The sequence below is a fragment of the Spermophilus citellus genome, assembly GCF_964194105.1.
Source record: "Spermophilus citellus genome assembly, chromosome: 8".
NCBI classification, from domain to species: domain Eukaryota; kingdom Metazoa; phylum Chordata; class Mammalia; order Rodentia; family Sciuridae; genus Spermophilus; species Spermophilus citellus.
Window position 1 is genome coordinate 153,397,271 of NC_138189.1, and position 20,211 is coordinate 153,417,481.

Consider the following 20,211-nt stretch of genomic DNA (forward strand, 5'->3'; position numbering starts at 1 on the left):
CTGTGGGACTCTTCCCCCCACCTTCCACACTGCCCCCCACTGCTGACGTCCAGGGTGCCCCATCCTCTCCAACCTGCCAGCTGTGCTGTGGGACACTGCCCCCCACCTTCCACACTGCCCCCCACTGCTGACGTCCAGGGTGCCCCACCCTCTCCAACCTGCCAGCTGTGCTGTGGGACACTGCCCCCCACCTTCCACACTGCCCCCCACTGCTGACGTCCAGGGTGCCCCACCCTCTCCAACCTGCCAGCTGTGCTGTAGGACACTGCCCCCCACCTTCCACACTGCCCCCCACTGCTGACATCCATGGTGCCCCACCCTCTCCAACCTGCCAGCTGTGCTGTGGGACACTGCCCCCCACCTTCCACACTGCCCCCCACTGCTGACATCCATGGTGCCCCACCCTCTCCAACCTGCCAGCTGTGCTGTGGGACACTGCCCCCCACCTCCCACACTGCCCCCCACTGCTGACGTCCAGGGTGCCCCATCCTCTCCAACCTGCCAGCTGTGCTGTGGGACACTGCCCCCCACCTCCCACACTGCCCCCCACTGCTGACGTCCAGGGTGCCCCACCCTCTCCAACCTGCCAGCTGTGCTGTGGGACACTGCCCCCCACCTCCCACACTGCCCCCCACTGCTGACGTCCAGGGTGCCCCATCCTCTCCAACCTGCCAGCTGTGCTGTAGGACACTGCCCCCCACCTTCCACACTGCCCCCCACTGCTGACATCCATGGTGCCCCACCCTCTCCAACCTGCCAGCTGTGCTGTGGGACACTGCCCCCCACCTTCCACACTGCCCCCCACTGCTGACGTCCAGGGTGCCCCACCCTCACCAACCTGCCAGCTGTGCTGTAGGACACTGCCCCCCACCTTCCACACTGCCCCCCACTGCTGACGTCCAGGGTGCCCCACCCTCTCCAACCTGCCAGCTGTGCTGTGGGACACCGCCCCCCACCTTCCACACTGCCCCCCACTGCTGACGTCCAGGGTGCCCCACCCTCTCCAACCTGCCAGCTGTGCTGTAGGACACTGCCCCCCACCTTCCACACTGCCCCCCACTGCTGACGTCCAGGGTGCCCCACCCTCTCCAACCTGCCAGCTGTGCTGTGGGACACCGCCCCCCACCTTCCACACTGCCCCCCACTGCTGACATCCATGGTGCCCCACCCTCTCCAACCTGCCAGCTGTGCTGTAGGACACTGCCCCCCACCTTCCACACTGCCCCCCACTGCTGACGTCCAGGGTGCCCCACCCTCTCCAACCTGCCAGCTGTGCTGTGGGACTCTGCCCCCCACCTCCCACACTGCCCCCCACTGCTGACGTCCAGGGTGCCCCACCCTCTCCAACCTGCCAGCTGTGCTGTAGGACACCGCCCCCCACCTTCCACACTGCCCCCCACTGCTGACGTCCAGGGTGCCCCACCCTCTCCAACCTGCCAGCTGTGCTGTGGGACACTGCCCCCCACCTCCCACACTGCCCCCCACTGCTGACGTCCAGGTGCCCCACCCTCTCCAACCTGCCAGCTGTGCTGTAGGACACCGCCCCCCACCTTCCACACTGCCCCCCACTGCTGACGTCCAGGTGCCCCATCCTCTCCAACCTGCCAGCTGTGCTGTGGGACACTGCCCCCCACCTCCCACACTGCCCCCCACTGCTGACGTCCAGGTGCCCCATCCTCTCCAACCTGCCAGCTGTGCTGTGGGACACCGCCCCCCACCTTCCACACTGCCCCCCACTGCTGACGTCCAGGGTGCCCCATCCTCTCCAACCTGCCAGCTGTGCTGTAGGACACTGCCCCCCACCTTCCACACTGCCCCCCACTGCTGACATCCATGGTGCCCCACCCTCTCCAACCTGCCAGCTGTGCTGTGGGACTCTGCCCCCCACCTTCCACACTGCCCCCCACTGCTGACGTCCAGGTGCCCCATCCTCTCCAACCTGCCAGCTGTGCTGTGGGACTCTTCCCCCCACCTTCCACACTGCCCCCCACTGCTGACGTCCAGGGTGCCCCATCCTCTCCAACCTGCCAGCTGTGCTGTAGGACACTGCCCCCCACCTTCCACACTGCCCCCCACTGCTGACGTCCAGGGTGCCCCACCCTCTCCAACCTGCCAGCTGTGCTGTAGGACACTGCCCCCCACCTTCCACACTGCCCCCCACTGCTGACGTCCAGGGTGCCCCATCCTCTCCAACCTGCCAGCTGTGCTGTGGGACACCGCCCCCCACCTTCCACACTGCCCCCCACTGCTGACGTCCAGGGTGCCCCACCCTCACCAACCTGCCAGCTGTGCTGTGGGACTCTGCCCCCCACCTTCCACACTGCCCCCCACTGCTGACGTCCAGGTGCCCCACCCTCTCCAACCTGCCAGCTGTGCTGTGGGACACTGCCCCCCACCTTCCACACTGCCCCCCACTGCTGACGTCCAGGGTGCCCCACCCTCTCCAACCTGCCAGCTGTGCTGTGGGACTCTGCCCCCCACCTCCCACATTGCCCCCCACTGCTGACGTCCAGGGTGCCCCACCCTCTCCAACCTGCCAGCTGTGCTGTAGGACACCGCCCCCCACCTTCCACACTGCCCCCCACTGCTGACGTCCAGGTGCCCCACCCTCTCCAACCTGCCAGCTGTGCTGTGGGACACTGCCCCCCACCTTCCACACTGCCCCCCACTGCTGACGTCCAGGTGCCCCACCCTCTCCAACCTGCCAGCTGTGCTGTGGGACTCTGCCCCCCACCTTCCACACTGCCCCCCACTGCTGACGTCCAGGTGCCCCACCCTCTCCAACCTGCCAGCTGTGCTGTGGGACTCTGCCCCCCACCTTCCACACTGCCCCCCACTGCTGACGTCCAGGTGCCCCACCCTCTCCAACCTGCCAGCTGTGCTGTGGGACACTGCCCCCCACCTTCCACACTGCCCCCCACTGCTGACGTCCAGGGTGCCCCACCCTCTCCAACCTGCCAGCTGTGCTGTGGGACACCGCCCCCCACCTTCCACACTGCCCCCCACTGCTGACGTCCAGGTGCCCCACCCTCTCCAACCTGCCAGCTGTGCTGTGGGACACTGCCCCCCACCTTCCACACTGCCCCCCACTGCTGACGTCCAGGGTGCCCCACCCTCTCCAACCTGCCAGCTGTGCTGTGGGACACTGCCCCCCACCTTCCACACTGCCCCCCACTGCTGACGTCCAGGTGCCCCACCCTCTCCAACCTGCCAGCTGTGCTGTGGGACACTGCCCCCCACCTCCCACACTGCCCCCCACTGCTGACGTCCAGGTGCCCCACCCTCTCCAACCTGCCAGCTGTGCTGTGGGACTCTGCCCCCCACCTTCCACACTGCCCCCCACTGCTGACGTCCAGGTGCCCCACCCTCTCCAACCTGCCAGCTGTGCTGTGGGACACTGCCCCCCACCTTCCACACTGCCCCCCACTGCTGACGTCCAGGTGCCCCACCCTCACCAACCTGCCAGCTGTGCTGTGGGACTCTGCCCCCCACCTCCCACACTGCCCCCCACTGCTGACGTCCCGGGTGCCCCACCCTCTCCAACCTGCCAGCTGTGCTGTGGGACTCTGCCCCCCACCTCCCACACTGGGCCCCCACTGCTGACGTCCCGGGTGCCCCACCCTCTTCACAAATACACACGTTTAGAGATTTTCAAGGTGTGCGGTTCTGATGACCTCGGCCGCCCTCTCCTCCTTCCTGCCCACACTAGGCACCTGGGCAGATGCCGGAGGCCTTTGGAGGCAGCTGCGTCGGCCGACAGGTGGTGCTTGGGGGGGGCTAAGAGGGTCTCATCTGTCAGCACATCTCTGCAGGCTTCCTGGTTCTCCCCTCCCCCTCACGGCTTCCATCACCACCACCTCCAGGGCCGAGACCCCCATGCTGGCTGTCCCCGATGGTCCTCCTGTGAGCTCTTCTTGCTGTTTACCAGACCGTCGACTGGCTCCGGGCCACTTGGCAGGGTCCACTTCCTTGGTGTGGCGAGCTGACTTGTCACAAACTTTCGAGTGTCACTCTCTTCTCTTTGGCCACATTAATGTGGTTACTTGGCCTGCTTGCCTGGCACTTGGCTCAAGTAGTGGCTCCTTCTTTACCTCATTTCAGTAATGAGTTTGAGACCATTTCTTTTTTCTTTTTTTTTTTTTGAGTTAATCTCTTTGTTTTTAGTTGTAAATGGACAGGATACCTTTATTTCTTTCATTTATTTTTTAAAAATATTTTTTTAGTTGTGAATGATCCTTTATTTTATTTATTTATACATGGTGCTGAGATGAGAATCGAACCCAGTGCCTCACACACGCTAGGCGAGTGCTCTACCACTGAGCCACAGCCCCACCCTGATTGATTGATTGATTGATGTTGAGTACCAGGGGTTGGACTCAGGGCACTCCACCACTGAGCCACATCCCCAGCCCCGTTGTGTATTTTATTTAGACACAAGGCCTCACTGAGTTGCTCAGGGCCCCACTTTCGCTGGGGGTGGCTTTGAACTCCCGATCCTCCCGCCTCAACCTCCTGAGCCCCTGGGATTACAGGTGTGTGTCACCACACCCGGCTTGAGGCCATTTCTTTAATGATGCTCACTCATTGCCAGGTGCCCAGGGTCTGGGGATTCAGTCCAGAGAGCCATCATGGAAGCTCTTCTCTGTGGAAGCTCAATGTCCCAACACCTACGCTCACCATTGATTTAATAGTAGTAAGATTCCGATTTTCAACCTGTTCGTTTTTCACGTTCACGGGGACAGTACAGCAAGGGAGGGACAGCTGGGAGGACCTCCTCGCTGAGGCACTTGTCCTGCCCTCAGACCTTCTGGAAGTTCCTGAGTATCCTGATGAGGTCTCTTTGTCTCCAGGTTCGTATCAATCAACAAGTACTTTGAACATCCTGTGCTGTGTTAGGCACTACGGTGACGACACAACAGGGGAACCCAGGCTAAGTGCATGGAGCACTTATCCCAATCAACCTTGGGGACATGTCACAGGACACCATAATCAAGGAAACACAAATCAAGGAGACAAAATTAAGTATCCAGATTGATGAGTAGACTAGCAGTGTCACACAGCAAGCTCAGGTCGGTGCTCAGCAATGGTTTCAAAAAAGATCCAAGACTCCACCTTCCCAAATCAGGAGGGCCTCACCTCAGGTGGGCTTTGCCCCAGGCAGCTGTTTCCACGAGACTCACGTTAAGCTGGACCACCACAGTGAGAAGGGTTTGGACAGACAAAAGGGCAGAAGGAAGCGTGTTCAGGGATGGAGACAGGAGGAGCAGTGGGCAGGCAGGAGAGCGCTCACGACGGCCTCTGTCCCCGGCCTCCACCGCTGACCAGGAGAGAGGAAATTAACCAAAGCGCCAATCTGTGGTTTCAATTAGTTTTTAATTGTTTGTTTTGTTTTATTTGCTTACTACATAGACACTCAACAAGTGAATTAGCAATCAATAATTAAGCAATTAAGTTAATTAAGCAATCAAGCAGTGATGTGAGCTGACAGGAAGGGAGGCCTGGCCTATGTGATTAGAGGGATCGGGTCAGCCAGGGCAGGGCCTTCCTGCACCTGAGCCTGTGCCTGAGGGGCTTCTGCCTGCTTATCCCCCTCTCCATCTCCAAGGGAGGTAAGCGTCTCTGTGGTCTGATGGTATCCATTCCTGGAAAGATGTGGAAGGCTGGCCTCATTTATTTTAGCTGGATGCCCTAAAGTAAATGTTATTTTAAAGAAATACTCTCAACTGATAGAATTACTCAGGCTCCCAGAAATCCACTCTTCCCCTGCTCTTCGGTGGTCACGGGGCTTGGGGATCATGTGTCCCAGAGCGGAAAGTTGGGCTCCTCTCTCACTTTGCTGTCTGGGCCAGGTTCCTCCTCTCTCGGGTGCTTCTTGTCAGCAGAGGGGCTTGATGCTATAGACTTGCCTCTACTGGGTACTTGTTCCCAGGTGGCTCCTGGCTTCAGGGCCCGGTGTCTGCACAGGACCCTGCCTGGCTCACAGCACCACAGGCAGGCCCAGCCCTGGCAGGCGCCTGGCTCTCCTCACAGGCTTAAACCACGTGGGGTGCGGGCTCAAGGAAGGTTTGCCCACGCCATGCCCTGTTCCACCAGACTGCACTGTCCTGTCTCCAGACACGATAGGCCTGGCCAGAGCCCTGCCCTCAGAGCTTCCTTCCTCACTGAACCTGCGCCTCGTCTCTGGCCCCTTCTGTTCCTTCTGTCCCCTTCTGGGACAGCAGCACCACAGCTTTGCTGTTGGGGTGGCAGAGCTGTCCTGTCTGCATGGGAGACCGCCATCGAGCTCCTTCCAGAAGAATTAGGGTAACAAAGGAACTGAGCAATTCATTCTGCAAGACAATCTCCCTTTTCTCAAATTCTGTTTGCAAATTTGTTTTTTCTTGCAAAACCTCAGAACACGACTGTGATCTTTCCCTTTGTACCCCTCCTCTACTGTTCATCTTCCCTGATTTCCCTTAAGCAACCACCCAAGCCTAGCCTGCACCCGACCCAGGCGAAGACCTTATACCTGGAAAGGCAAAAGAGTAACAGCCTTAACATCTATCTTAAAATACGCTTGGTAGAGGAACACCCTCGATGGCTCAGGAACAAGCAGGGTGATATGTGTGTAGGACAGTGAAGGAGGAGTCTGGGAACAGGAAAGAGGCTGGCCAGGCAGGGTGGGGAATGTGCAGAGCCCCTGGGGCTGCTGACTGCTTCTAAAGGGAAGTAGGTCAGGGCAAAATCGGGGATGAGAAGAGCAGATGCTGGGGTGGCTGGGCCGTAGGAAGAGGAGAATCAGGAAACGCACAGAGTCAGAGACTCCAGGTGAATCCCAGGCTGCTTGTGCGTCCCTGTGACCTTGGGCAGTTTCCCTTGCGCTGGCCTTTCTCATTGTGAAGCAGAGGAAATGACCCCTGCTCTATAGCTTTGTGTGGGGCTTGACTGGGCAGTACCTTGCCTGAGGATGCTTCACCAGCACTAGGTCTTCCTGCTGGGAAGCTGACCGGCTAGTCCAGCAGCAGTGTGGGAGATGGTGTCGCTATGGGAATGGTGAGGACGGCCCAGCACAAGTGGCATTCCCAAGGAGAGTGGATGACCTTGAACTTGCAAACCTGATAGGCATGCTGGAGGGAGCTGGGTGAAGGCAGATGGTTGGGGTATTTTAGAGGGGTCAGGCAGAGCGCTGTGCTTGTGGGCCCTGAGTTCAGTTGGGGAGGCTGGGAACCAGGCACACATGTATTGAGTACCTGCTCTCTAAGGGACACTTCGATGGACCCTGTGAATAAGGAAAAATAAAATATGACTTTACTCTCTAGGAATGTATGCAATTGTGGTACAAATGAGGGGCACTTAATAATACCATCTTTTAAAAATCAAGTAATGTAAATAGGTTTAAAATACATGGAGTATAAGATAATTGGTTTAAAATTTATACAAGAAATTATTGAAGAGGAGAAAAACTATCAGAAATCTGGGATGAGATAATGATGATATTTGAGGAATTTTAGATCTAAGAGAAACTCCTTTACCTCCTGGAGGGAGAGTTATTCAGTTTCATCGTTAGATTAAAGGACAGAAGCCACATGGAGAGAAGCTGCTTACACTAAATTCAGTTGGTTGATGGTGGCACAGTGACTGCTGGCGTGGGAAAGGCCCCTCCGCGCCATGATCACACTTTCTGAGAAGAGGCAGTAAGCTTTGTTTTCCTTGCAGTCACGGGAATTGAACTCAGGGGGCTTCACCACTGAGCCGCCTCCCCAGCCCTTTCTATTTTTAATGTTGAGTCAGGGTCTCACTCAGTTGCAGAAACTGGGCTTGATCTTGCAATCCACCTGCCTCAGCCTCCCGAGTCACTGGGATTACAGACATGTGCCATCCCACCTGGCAGCAGGAACCTTTTAAAAAATACTGTTCTTTGATCAAAGTGAGGGTGTGACATAAATTGGTCACTGGTGAACACTTTTCTGTAGGCTGCGTATTTGCTGTGGTAAGTAACCTCCTGGGGATCAATTTTAAACGGTAACAAGGCATAAAGGGAGTAAATGCATGTAAGGTCATGTCCCCAGCCTGTGCTGCTCAAAGGCGTCATTTCTATTTCACTTTGTTCAGGGGCAGGGTGGCCAGTGCTTAACAGCCTCATATCACCACCATTAAGTGTATACTGGAAGTTCCCAAATTTCAGCATGCATAGAAATTGCAAAGGATGCTCCCTTAAAATATGTATTCCAGGGCCCCACCTGAGAGATTCTGATTAGTCTATCTGGGATGAGACCCAGGAATCTGCATTTGAACAGGCACTTTGAGTGATCCCCAGGCAAGTGGTCCTCGGGTTTCTCTGAGAAACACTCTCAGAGGCCAGGTGATTTGATGGCAAACTGAAGGTTTATCCTCTGTATTTTCCCTCTCATGGTGTGGGGCAGAGAGTCCCCAGTGAGACACCAAAATACTTCTCAGAAAGAACTTCTCATCTGCTTAACGGTTTGGCAAAAAGCATGAAAAATAAAACTTTTTTTGCCTTAAAATGTGTGGCCAGTGCAAGTCATCTCTGCGGCCAAAGTAAAACACCACAGACAGGTTGCTGAACCAGCCTTGTCCTCTTCACAGCCCTGGAGCCTGGAAGTCAGAGCAGGGTGCTGGCAGGGTCAGGTTCTGGTGAGATGTGCCGATGACGGCCTTCTCCATGTGTCCTCGTGTGGGGGGTGGAGCACCCGCTCCCTGACTCTCCTTACTGGGTGCCGGCCCCACCGTGAGAGCCTCATCTGTGACCTCAGCCAGGCTGATACCCCCACAAAGGCCCTGTTCCCAAGTACTATCTCATCAGGGCTCGGCGCTGGCCTTCTGGAGGGACGCAGTTCAGGGCATCGCAGTCAGAGTGCAGTCATCCCCATTGGCCCTGGGAAGGGCTGGTGTATGGTCCTGAGGAGACTCTGACTCGAGGCTGGGCCCTCCAGGGCTTTGACCAGGAGAAGTCCCACGGAAGGTTCTCTCACCGTGCAGGAGGAGTGAGCCACCACATGGGACCTGGAGGTGGACATTCCTGGGAAAGCCATTTGGGTACAACATTGCTAGAGCGCAGCGTCCTCCCCAGTACCCCGTTTCTTTCTTATTTCTCCTGCTAGAAGAGTTGAATTGTCAAGACGAGCCGAGGGCAGCCGTGGTCGTTCAGTCCAGAGTCATGAAGCCTAAGTTGGTTCTGTAAGCAACGTGGAGAGAGCAGGGGCAGGGGACATGGACTTCCTGAGGGTGGGGAGAGGGACCTCCTACTGCAGACTCACCAGGAGGACCAGTACAAGGAGGCAGCTCTTCCCTTGTGAAATCACAGTATGACTCGCTCTGATTGAGAACTCTGGCTTCACACTTAACTCAGTGTTAGAATCTTTAAAAACAGAATAAAAATGACTCCTGTGACTCGGGTTGTGTAGTATTAAGGTCACACATTTCAGTTCGAATATACAATGTGCACGTTCTAAGATAAGAAAAAATGGCAAGAAAAAAAGTTAAAATACTAAGAAATGTCATACACAATGTGAGGTCCACAGGTAATGGAATGGCTCTGCTTGGGAGTCCTGGGAGACAAGTAGATCTAGCTGCTCTCAGACACACCCCCAAGGTCAACCATGTGAGGTGGTGGATAGGCTAGCTTGCTTCCCTCTGGTACCTGCATGCTGTGTATATCTCCATGCTGTGTATATCCATCTTCTATACCTTGAATATACACAATGAAAGTTTTATTTCGAAAAATTTTAAGTACTAAGAAATGCTAAAAAAAATATATGAAACAGTCTTTTCCAAGTGTACTCAGATCAGTCTCTTAGAGAAGTTGTGGGGTTTTATGGGTGAGTTTTCTTTGTAGACAACAGTCATTAAACTAGAAAGCCATTCCATAAGGCTTTGACTCTTCAGTATGAGATTTTTTTTCCCCCACAAAAAATAACCCATCTGAGTATAGATTGGAATTCTGCAGTTCTGTATCCTCCATATACGTATTCTCCCTATTGGCTTATTCTGATACTCACAGTTAATACTAATGTATTATCAATGGCAAGTACTAAATTAGTCTTTTATACAACATGAGAATCCTAGCCATTCAGCTATTCAGTTCATAGCTGAATAGTAAAACTATTAACAAAGTCAGTACCATTCATGGTAATAAAACATACTTATTTTAATAATATTTAAAAGTTTTGTTTAAAACTCCTCTCATAGAGTTTGAGGTTGAAACAAAGTTTTCTGTATGGTTCAGTGAAGGCCATTTCCAGTTCTTGCCTGCTTGGAAATCTTCATTATGTCAACATATACCAGCCTGGAGCCCCACTAGTCTCCCAGTTCCACCCACCATGCTCCCCTATCTCACACGTCCATACTCTGCTGTAACAGCCAACATATACCCAGCTGCAGAAAGACTGTAATGTAATGCCAGTAAATAAGTGCCTGTATTTAAAACATTTCTGTCCATTAAAGGATTCAAAGAAAAGTTTCAAAAGAATTTAATACAAATATTGTAATGCAAAGATTCAAGCTACAATTAAAACTATTCAAAAAACACAAGAGGGTTTAAGTGAAAGATGGAATTCCCTGTCCACTAGGGCTCCCTGTTCACTGCCCATTGTCTCATGGCCTCATTGGGTTCAAAGCTGCTTGTGCTGCTTTCTAGAGAGCACCATGAATACAGTATATGTATATGTGTGTATGTGCACGGGTACAGAAGTGAACTTATAAGTGAGCGTACATATTTAATTCTAAGAGCTGTGCACAGTGAGGACAGTGCCACTCAGCACTCTCTGTCCTGGGATAGGTTCACAAGTCTCCCTGGGGTCCTCTCTGGTGTCATCTGGAGCCCAGGTTGGCCTTGGTCTCTATTTAGAAACCTTCAGCAGGGTGGAGAGCTGCTGGGGACTGGTACCGTCTCTGGTCTACCTGCTGGGGAGGCTGCCCAGCCTAGATGTCCTCCTCCAGGCTCCAGGGAGGCCAGTGGCCTCCCAGGAACTTCTCAGCCCTGACTCTATAAATGTGATTTTCTCAATGGTAGGAGGTATTTCTGGAATGTATTGTCAAAATAGAGCATTTTCCTTTCCAGCCACTTTTCAAAAGACAGCAATGTGAGGGGGAAATGCTTTATCTGGTCCCTTTTGGTGCAACTCATACCCCCCTCCCCCTGCCAGAAAATAAATAAAACACACACACACACACACACACACACACACACACACACACAAAACGACTTTTAAAGGAAAGTTATCTTGAGTGCTTCAGTCAGCAGAATGCTGGGACTGGGAAAAGGTAAAGACATGGATTTGTGCGAGCATTGTACAATCTTCAATGGCCACTAAACACTGCGCCAATCATTAAGGTATTCCAGATGATCACCATGTAAAATTATATTATTTATTTAGCATCATTTTTCAGAGACTCATAATTTCTTTTAAAAAGCTTTTAGCTTTTCATTCGTAAGCTTATGAGCAAAATCCAGAGAACTTGATAAATTTTCATTTTACACGTGTAGTGAGGAAGCACAAGGGAATGGAATTATTTACCCAACCTCATAAAAAAATTGATGTAAACGCAAGTCCCTGCACACATCAATTAATGACATGGCTTTTATAATGCAGTCAAATCTTACCTAATGAGGTTGGCATTAGGATTTCAGAGCACATTATTCTAGATGTTCAGTTAGTACCTAGATACTTTATTCTCAAAGTAATACTAGGGAACTTTAAAACATAAATCAAACCATATCCTATTAGTTCAAAAGTGCAAATATAGAGGTAATTAAACAATTCTCATTACAGGACAATTATTTTCAGCAAAGTAAATCCGAATCCATACTTGAATTTATATTTGCTAAATCTTGATTAGTTCATTGAAAAGACAAACCCTGTGATTTATTTGGAGGGAGAGGGGGAGGTCCCCTTAAGAGAAAAAATTAAAACCAATATCTTACAAGATGGATGCTTGGCCTAAGTGCCAATCTGTGTGTGTGTGTGTGTGTGTGTGTGTGTGTGTATGGGGGTGGTGGAGGGAGAGGGGGAGAGAGAGAGAGAGAGAGAGAGAGAGAGAGAGACAGAGAGAGGAGAAAGACATTTTCCATTAAAAGTAGGAGCTGTGCGTGGAGAGGGTCGCTGTGCCCTGACGCATGAGTACACAAGCTTCTTCAGTGTCCAAGCCTGGTGCCTGGGTGCCAAGCACCTGCAGCCTCTATTTCCAAGACTTTAAGAGGAGACGGTTACTGCCACAGGGCAGGCTGGCTGAACGCCGGCTGTGCCAGGGTCTCCGGAGCGGTGGTGGGTGGGTGGGAGTGGTCTTCACCGTCATTCCATCAGAACCGCATTTTCTGGGGACGGGAGCTGTTCCCCGAAGGGCTCCCTGCCGCCCTGGCGTCCAGCTGCTCCTTGTAGCTGCGTCCTGAGAGCCGGCCTGGCGGGCCCGCCGGGGTCTGGTGCGCGGCGACCCTGCGAGCCCTGGTCCCACAGCTGTTCTGTCCTTGCGCTAGGTCCATGGAGGGGAGCCCGTCCCTGAGGCGCATGACGGTGATGCGCGAGAAGGGCCGGCGCCAGGCTGTCCGCGGCCCGGCCTTCATGTTCAACGACCGGGGCACCAGCCTCACGGCTGAGGAGGAGCGCTTCCTCGACGCCGCCGAGTACGGCAACATCCCCGTGGTGCGCAAGATGCTGGAGGAGTCCCGGACGCTGAACGTCAACTGCGTGGACTACATGGGCCAGAACGCGCTGCAGCTGGCCGTGGGCAACGAGCACCTGGAGGTGACCGAGCTGCTGCTCAAGAAGGAGAACCTGGCGCGCATCGGCGACGCGCTGCTGCTGGCCATCAGCAAGGGCTACGTGCGCATCGTGGAGGCCATCCTCAACCACCCCGGCTTCGCGGCCAGCGAGCGCCTGACCCTGAGCCCCTGCGAGCAGGAGCTGCAGGACGACGACTTCTACGCCTACGACGAGGACGGCACGCGCTTCTCGCCGGACATCACCCCCATCATCTTGGCCGCGCACTGCCAGAAGTACGAGGTGGTGCACATGCTGCTGCTGAAGGGCGCGCGCATCGAGCGGCCGCACGACTACTTCTGCAAGTGCGGGGACTGCACCGAGAAGCAGCGGCACGACTCCTTCAGCCACTCGCGCTCGCGGATCAACGCCTACAAGGGGCTGGCCAGCCCGGCCTACCTGTCCTTGTCCAGCGAGGACCCGGTGCTCACGGCCCTGGAGCTCAGCAACGAGCTGGCCAAGCTGGCCAACATCGAGAAGGAGTTCAAGGTGAGCCCTGTGCGCCCGGCTGCTCCCTGGGCTGTCCACACTAGACGCCAGAAGCTCTAGAAGGGGTTTCACCTAGTGGATCTTAGGTCACCAGGGATTGGGAGCACCTGCGGAGTTGACGTGATGATTTTCCCCTTGTCGATGATAGTGCTGTGATTTTCGCTCTGGGGATGGGTATATTCTGAATCCGAGCTACAATTTTGGAATCCCTCTGTGTTCTGAGTAAGCGTTAAATAAAACCCAAGACCTCTCCACCCCCTTTTACCAAATAAGATTTGGAGTGACCTTCCCCCTCCCCAATTCTTCCTCCTGTCTTGCAGCTACTTGTCCGGTGACACCCAACACAGAAGTAGTATTAGCTTTTTGGCTTGTTTTTATTCCCGGGATAGGGGTGGGGGTGCCTGGTCCCTGGAGGAGCTGCAGGACCAGGTCCATGATGGGAGTGGACGCTCCTATTCCTTCCCTCTGCAGTGACATTAGTTTTGAAAGCCCTGTTAATGGGCACAAGTATTTTGATAGCCCTTTACAATCAAAGATCAAGAGGATGATATAAAACACTATTAAAATCATTTCGTTAATGTGACTAATGCCTCTCCCTGAATTCCACAAATGTATATTCAGAGGGTGAGACATAGATGTCAGGTCAACGCAGAAACCCAAGGACACCCAAATGGGTTGCCTTAATGGATTTTGTTGTTGTTGTTAATGAGTGAACATTTTTATTCTGCTTTAATGGACTTTTTAAGTGAGTGAACTTTTTTCTGGACCTGATTTCCAGTCAAGCAGTATTATTTTTATAAAGATTATATATTAATGAGAGACTTTTTTCTCATTGCTGCATCCTCCTATGCATTTAGAATGGTTCTAGCTGTTAAACTCTAGGGCAAAAGTATATTTTGTACTTCTGGTAAAAATCAGTCAAACTCTTCAGCAGTTCTTGTCTCCCACTTTTCACCTAAGAAGATGCAGGCATCAATTCCTTGAATGATTTTCTGGGCACCGTGTTAATTTTTTGGTTTAGTGTTGTGGTATCAAATCACAGGAAGAGTGGTTTGGCTGTCTTTCAGATCTTAATATTATTTTTCACATATAAGTGAGATTTATTCAATGTAACTAACAGCATAATTCAGGTTAAGGAAATACTGTTTTCCTCTGGGGTTGCAAGAAAATGGTGGGAGAGTGGTTTTCTCCTCTGCTTTCCAAACACCAAATTTCCTACCTATTCATCAGACCTTGCTAGATCTCCTGGTGGAGATCTAGCCTTAAGATAATCTCGTTAATTCATTCATTTTTTTTCCTGATGCAAAAGCTAGACATAGTTATTGTAAAAATCTTTTCAGAAAACATGGGAAAATACGAAGAAGAAAATGAGTATCACTTTATATCTATTCCCTTTGAAGACATTTATTATGTGGTAATTGAAAAGATTAATTTCCTTGGATCCAAGATGAAAGTCTTTTAGATAGAATCCAGGTTGAAAAAGTTCAAAACTTCAAACTGGCTAGAGAGGGTAGAAAAACATTTGGGTAAAATACTTATAAATATCAGGGGTTTTGTTTTGTTTTGAGACAATAATCGAAACATAATTCTGAATTTGCTTATTTGCCACCATTTCAAAAGCACCACGAACCTTGTTTTTAGTTTGCTTGATGTATATTGAAAGTCTGCAGAAGAAATTCTATAGACAGGATTATTTTGAAAGATTCTGTTACAGTAATTTACAAAGATGGCCATGTTTGCAGTTTTCCCAGGGAAGTCACGCAGAGAAGCAATGGCAGGCGTTTGTTAGTCGTAGTTTCCCCCGAAGCTGGCTAAGTCCGTGTCAGTGATGCTGGGACTCCACTCTGATGGAAGAGTCGCTGCTGATAACCTTTGAGGTGCAGCAGCCCACAGGGACAAGCGCAGGGAGTCCCAGAGGACAGCCATGGGGCGGCCACACACTGAGAATGGGCCAGTGTCCCCAAATCTCCAGTTCCTTTTCTCCTTGCATGGCAAGCGGGTGTAGCCTGACCCCCTCTGAGCCTGGGAGGACTGTCCTCCCTGCAGTCAGAGCCTCCCAAGACTGCCAGCCTCCCTGCGCCCCGTCCTCGCTGTTCCCTTCTCATCTGCTCTCCTGCTGCCCCATCCGGGGCGCCTGGCATCTGTCAGGGCTTTAGACAGAAAGAGAAGCTGGTGCTTTCCCAGCCTGACCCAGACTCTCTGAGCTCTGAAAGGGCAGTGCGAGCGAAGCTCTTCCTGAGGAAAGCAGGTAACCTAATTTGCCCTGTTCTGCCGTGTTCGCAATACTCTCTCCGCAGGGACTTTGAGTACCAGCCTTGGAATGGAAAAATAGATATCGTGTTCCCTGGTGAAAACGTGGTGATTTTCCCCTTCTCAGACACCTATGCCTGTTTCATCTTATTAATGGTCTGTAATAGCTCATGTCTCACCTCTCAAATTGCCTTCCTGTAGGTGCTTTGGAGGAGATTCTCAGCCATTGTGCAGTTTCCAAAGTTCCTTGAGGGCTGCCATCCGCAGGGTGTCAAAAACACATGAAGGTCATTACCTGCAGAGGTCGCGCATTCTAGGACATAGATTTAGATAGATTAACAGAGGACAGCCCAGTGACAGGTTATTAAAGAAGTATTTTAGATGTGCAAATGCTGTCTGAAGCTATTCTAAGAAACAGAATATTGGACAGGAGGGACTCTGGGTCTAATTGGCCACATGTCAGTGACAAGGAAGTCAGCCATCGATTAAACAGTGAGAAAGCAAATTGAAATTTCCTAACTCTGACTGAGCGGGTGATGTACTTTTTAAATAAAAGACAAAACAAAATGACAATAACTACAAAACAAAGCCACCAGCTTTCCCTGTGCCTCAGTTTGCCTCTCCTTAAAGCAGAAAGGCAGTTTCGATTTACATCACAATAAGGAGAAAGAAAATAAATATGATCCACACTCAGGGTAATGTTTGAGAGCAGGAGGATACTCTAGGAGTCATCTGCTTCCACAGTCCTCTCATTTTACAATGAGGAAATCAAGGCTAAATCCCAGGTCCCATTTGCTAAGCCTCGATTTGAGTGTCTTAGATCCCTGTCCTAGGAATTATAGCTAGAATAATATACCTGATAATACTGAAGCACCTCTGTAGTACTTAATGTGTACCAAGCACTTAATCCTTATAATACTTGTAGAAGGCAGGATTATTCTCATCAGAGAGGGTAAGTAAATTCCACCAGATTACATAGCAGGTCAGTGGTAGAAGCAGGGTTTGAGTCCAGGAGTCTGACTTCAGGTTCTAAGGAAAGCCAAGCTTAATCACTACACCTCCTCCCTCTTTTGCTGTTAGAGAAAGGACCCTGGAGAACCAAGCCTGCTTAGAGTTGAATTTAGTTTTTCTCTTCAGGACAGAAAGGGATTGGAATGGCGATTAGACGATATAAATTGAAAGAAATAGAGCTGAGTGTTGATGAAGACTGAGCTCTGCAGTCACTGCTTTGGCTTGAGCAGGTCCCGGGGTTTGCAGCGCCTGCCCTGTACTGTGCCGTGAGTCCCTCTGCCAACTGGAGGGCCATGGTAATGGAAAAGCAGCACTGTGAAGACCATTAAGCAAAACTAAAGAGAGGGATGTCTTAGAAATTGTAGACCAATCATGATCTGAGCTGCGAAGCCACGCGGCAGGACCTCATAGTGGAATGAGCAGTCAGCATAGGCTTCATGGATGCCCTTCTGGGAACTGACGGCAGGTGCTGAGTTTAGATAGAGCTGTCTGCCTTCCTGAGGACTCCCAGTAGCTCTTAGAAATGGTGCCCCATGATGGCAGTGAAGGAGATTCCCATTAACTGGTCCTGGTGGTGCACGCCTGTAGCCCCAGGTATTCGAGAGTCTGACACATGGGTTGCTTGCGCCCAGGAGTCAAGAGTTTCAGGTCAATCTGGGCAATGCAAGGAGACCTCAGGTCAAACAGACAAAAAGAGAGAGAAGAGGAGGAGGACGAAGGAAGGAAGGAAGGAAGGAGGGAAGGAAGGAAGGAGGGAAGGAAGGAAGGAAGGAAGGAGGGAAGGAAGGAAGGAAGGAAGGAAGGAAGGAAGGAAGGAAGGAAGGAAGGAAGGAGGGAAGGAGGGAGGAAGGAGGGAAGGAGGGAGGAAGGAAGGGCGGACCATCGTCTCCAGCTATGATTGTTTTCTGCACTTTGTTATGAAAACAAAACATTGTCCTTGCAACTTGCATAATTACTAACTTTTTGTTTCTTGACTGACCTTTCAGTGAATGTGAAAAAAATTTACACAGATTTTCTTAAAACTGGACACTTTTCAGATTATGATTTTAAAGGTAATGAGTCAGCATTTGGGTATCACTGCAAAAGCCAAGTGCTGAGCTTTCTTCCAAGCCTGGGAAGCAGCCTCTTTTATTTCTGATCGGTGGAGAAATGGCCATCCTATGTTTTACAAATCTCACAGAACGGTCTGAACTGAAGAGTAACACGAGAAAATTCCATCTAAAAAGACTGTATTAAAAAGGGAGCTTTCTATGGAAACAGGCATGGATTTAATACTTCTGTGTGCTATAATAAAATATTTCATTAGTCTTCAGGAATGGAGGGCAGATGGATGTTTAACTGACCCTCTGCTTGGAAACCAGAAACTGGACATTTTATTAATTTTATCAGTTGCGTGGTACCAACTTGAATGGAAACCAAAGATCGAAGTTTTATTCATTGTATCTGTTCCCGTATGAGAGGAGAAGGATTAACTGTGACTGTTCCGAATCTAATCTCTGACATCTGAAATGGAAACTGTTCTAGTTGGGGCAGCCTTTGAACAATACCTCTTTCCTCTACTTCTTTATTTTAGTTGGTGCAGTTTTGCCCATAAGATCAAGTTAAATATTTAAAGGAAGAGAATTGGAATTCTTTGTGTCTTCTTGCAAAGAATGATCTCTGGAAGCCCAGGAATTCTGCAGTGCTGAGTATTGCTGGGTTATACAGACACAAGGAGTCTCAGAATGTGTTGAAATGAGGAATTCTATTTCCCTCAAGTGTACCAAATTAAATGATTATCTGGATGGCTTCCGTAAGGGGCTAGAATTTTAGTTCACAGAGATAGAGCTGAGGTTTCTGAAGGTGAGACACTTTCCCAAGAGATGGTCTGTGGCACCTTGACCGGAACCCAAGGCTAGAAATAGAGCTGCCTTCAGGAGGCAGCAGGGACTGCTGTGGGCGCCACTAAATATGCAAATGAAATTAAAAACTCTCAGATTATTTTTAGCAAGGTGTTAGTTCCAGTGGCCTGGAAATTTTTCTCGCAGGTATTGACTTTCTGTAACCCTTGAGATTTCAATTATGTATAATCAGGCATTTCCCTCCTAGTTCTACTGGGAGTGATAATGTGCCTTGCAGACAAACCAGGAAGAAAACCCTCCTCATATGGTGGGAACCCATTCTCTCCTTCATGTTTATCAGAAAACATTCTCAAGCATGAGCTTGGGTCAGAACCACTCACAGGTCGCTGGGCCCTCCTCCATTTCTGCATCAGGACACCTGGTACAGGTCTGAGAACTGTGCTTTGAGAAGCAACCTCTCCTACAAGGCAAGACATGGTGACCTGAACGGGGTCCTTCCACATGTAGTCCATCTTCCATGTCCAATTGCCAGTCAATAGATATAGTGTTGTTTGGGCTTTAGAATAACTATTGTGTGTATAAAACAGATACAACTCTTTGATCCTTTGGTCTTTCAGCATTGCCAATTAGCCAACATCACTTAATAAGAACCAGTGAATTATAAGCACATCACTTTTTTTAAAGCAAATGTAATTTTTTTTATTTTTTGTAGTGATGGTGAATCAAACCCAGGGCCTCACACATCCTAGGAAGTGCTCTGCTACACTGAGCTACATCGCCAGCTAGAATTTTTAATCGACAAATAATAATTTTATATATTTATGGAGTACCATGTGAAATTTTGATGTATGTGTGCAACGTGGAATGATCACATGAGCAGTTAACATATTCATCACCTCCCTTATCATTGTTTATGGTGTGATACTTGAAGTTTACTCTCAGAAATTTTGTTTTGAGGGGGTGGGTACTAGGGATTAAACTCAGGGGCACTCAACCACTGATCCACACCCCAACCCTATTTTGTATTTTATTTAGAGACAGGGTCTCACTGAGTTGCTTAGTGCCTCATCATTGCTTAGGCTGGCTTTGAACTTGGGATTCTCCTTCTCAGCCTCCTGAGCCCCTGGATTACAGGTGTGCGCCACTGCACCTGGCTACTCTCAGCAATTTTGAAATATTGCATATTACAATAGTTACATTGTTGTAACTGTAACCACTGTGCTATGCAATAGATTTTGAAAATCCATTCCTCCTGTCTAACTGAAACTTTGAACCCTTTGTTCACCATCTCTCCATTCCCTCCGCACCCCAGTTAACCATTATCTGTTCTTTACTTCCAGGGGTTGGGGGGTTTAGATTCCACATGTAAGTGAGATTGCATGCCTACTCTTTTCAGAACTGTCCCACGTCATTGGGCAGGTCATAGAGGGGAACCTAGCTAAGGAGGAGGCAACTCCAGCCCTATCTATCTCAGCAAGGCTTCCTGTCTGGGGAAGGGACACCTTTGCTAATCCACACACACTTAAACGCTTCCCGCTGGGTAAAGGGAAATCTGTTGTTTTAAGCACGACTATAAAAACCTCTTGTTTTTAGAACGACTATAGGAAGCTCTCCATGCAGTGCAAAGATTTTGTGGTGGGCGTGCTGGACCTCTGCCGGGACTCGGAGGAGGTGGAGGCCATTCTGAACGGAGACCTGGAGTCTGCGGAGCCCCCGGAGGTGCACAGGCACAGAGCGCTGAGCCGCGTCAAGCTCGCCATCAAGTATGAAGTCAAAAAGGTGAGTGGACGCTTCACCAGGACGTGGCACACCAGTGCCAGTGTCCAGGACGCTTAGGGACATCAGAGCAGATGCCATGGACTGAA

The 20,211-nt window shown here is 50.8% G+C and overlaps 1 protein-coding gene across 3 annotated transcripts in view; it reads left to right on the top strand.

The window, feature by feature from the left end:
* The window catches only part of TRPC3 (transient receptor potential cation channel subfamily C member 3), a 62,273-nt gene that overhangs the window by 8,939 nt on the left and 33,123 nt on the right, over positions 1-20,211 (top strand). For all 3 annotated transcript variants that reach the window (XM_081303439.1, XM_081303440.1, XM_081303441.1), the window contains exons 2-3: positions 12,473-13,244; positions 19,940-20,125. In XM_081303439.1, coding sequence (XP_081159565.1) covers positions 12,473-13,244; positions 19,940-20,125 — 958 coding nt within the window. The remainder of the gene's footprint in view (positions 1-12,472; positions 13,245-19,939; positions 20,126-20,211) is intronic.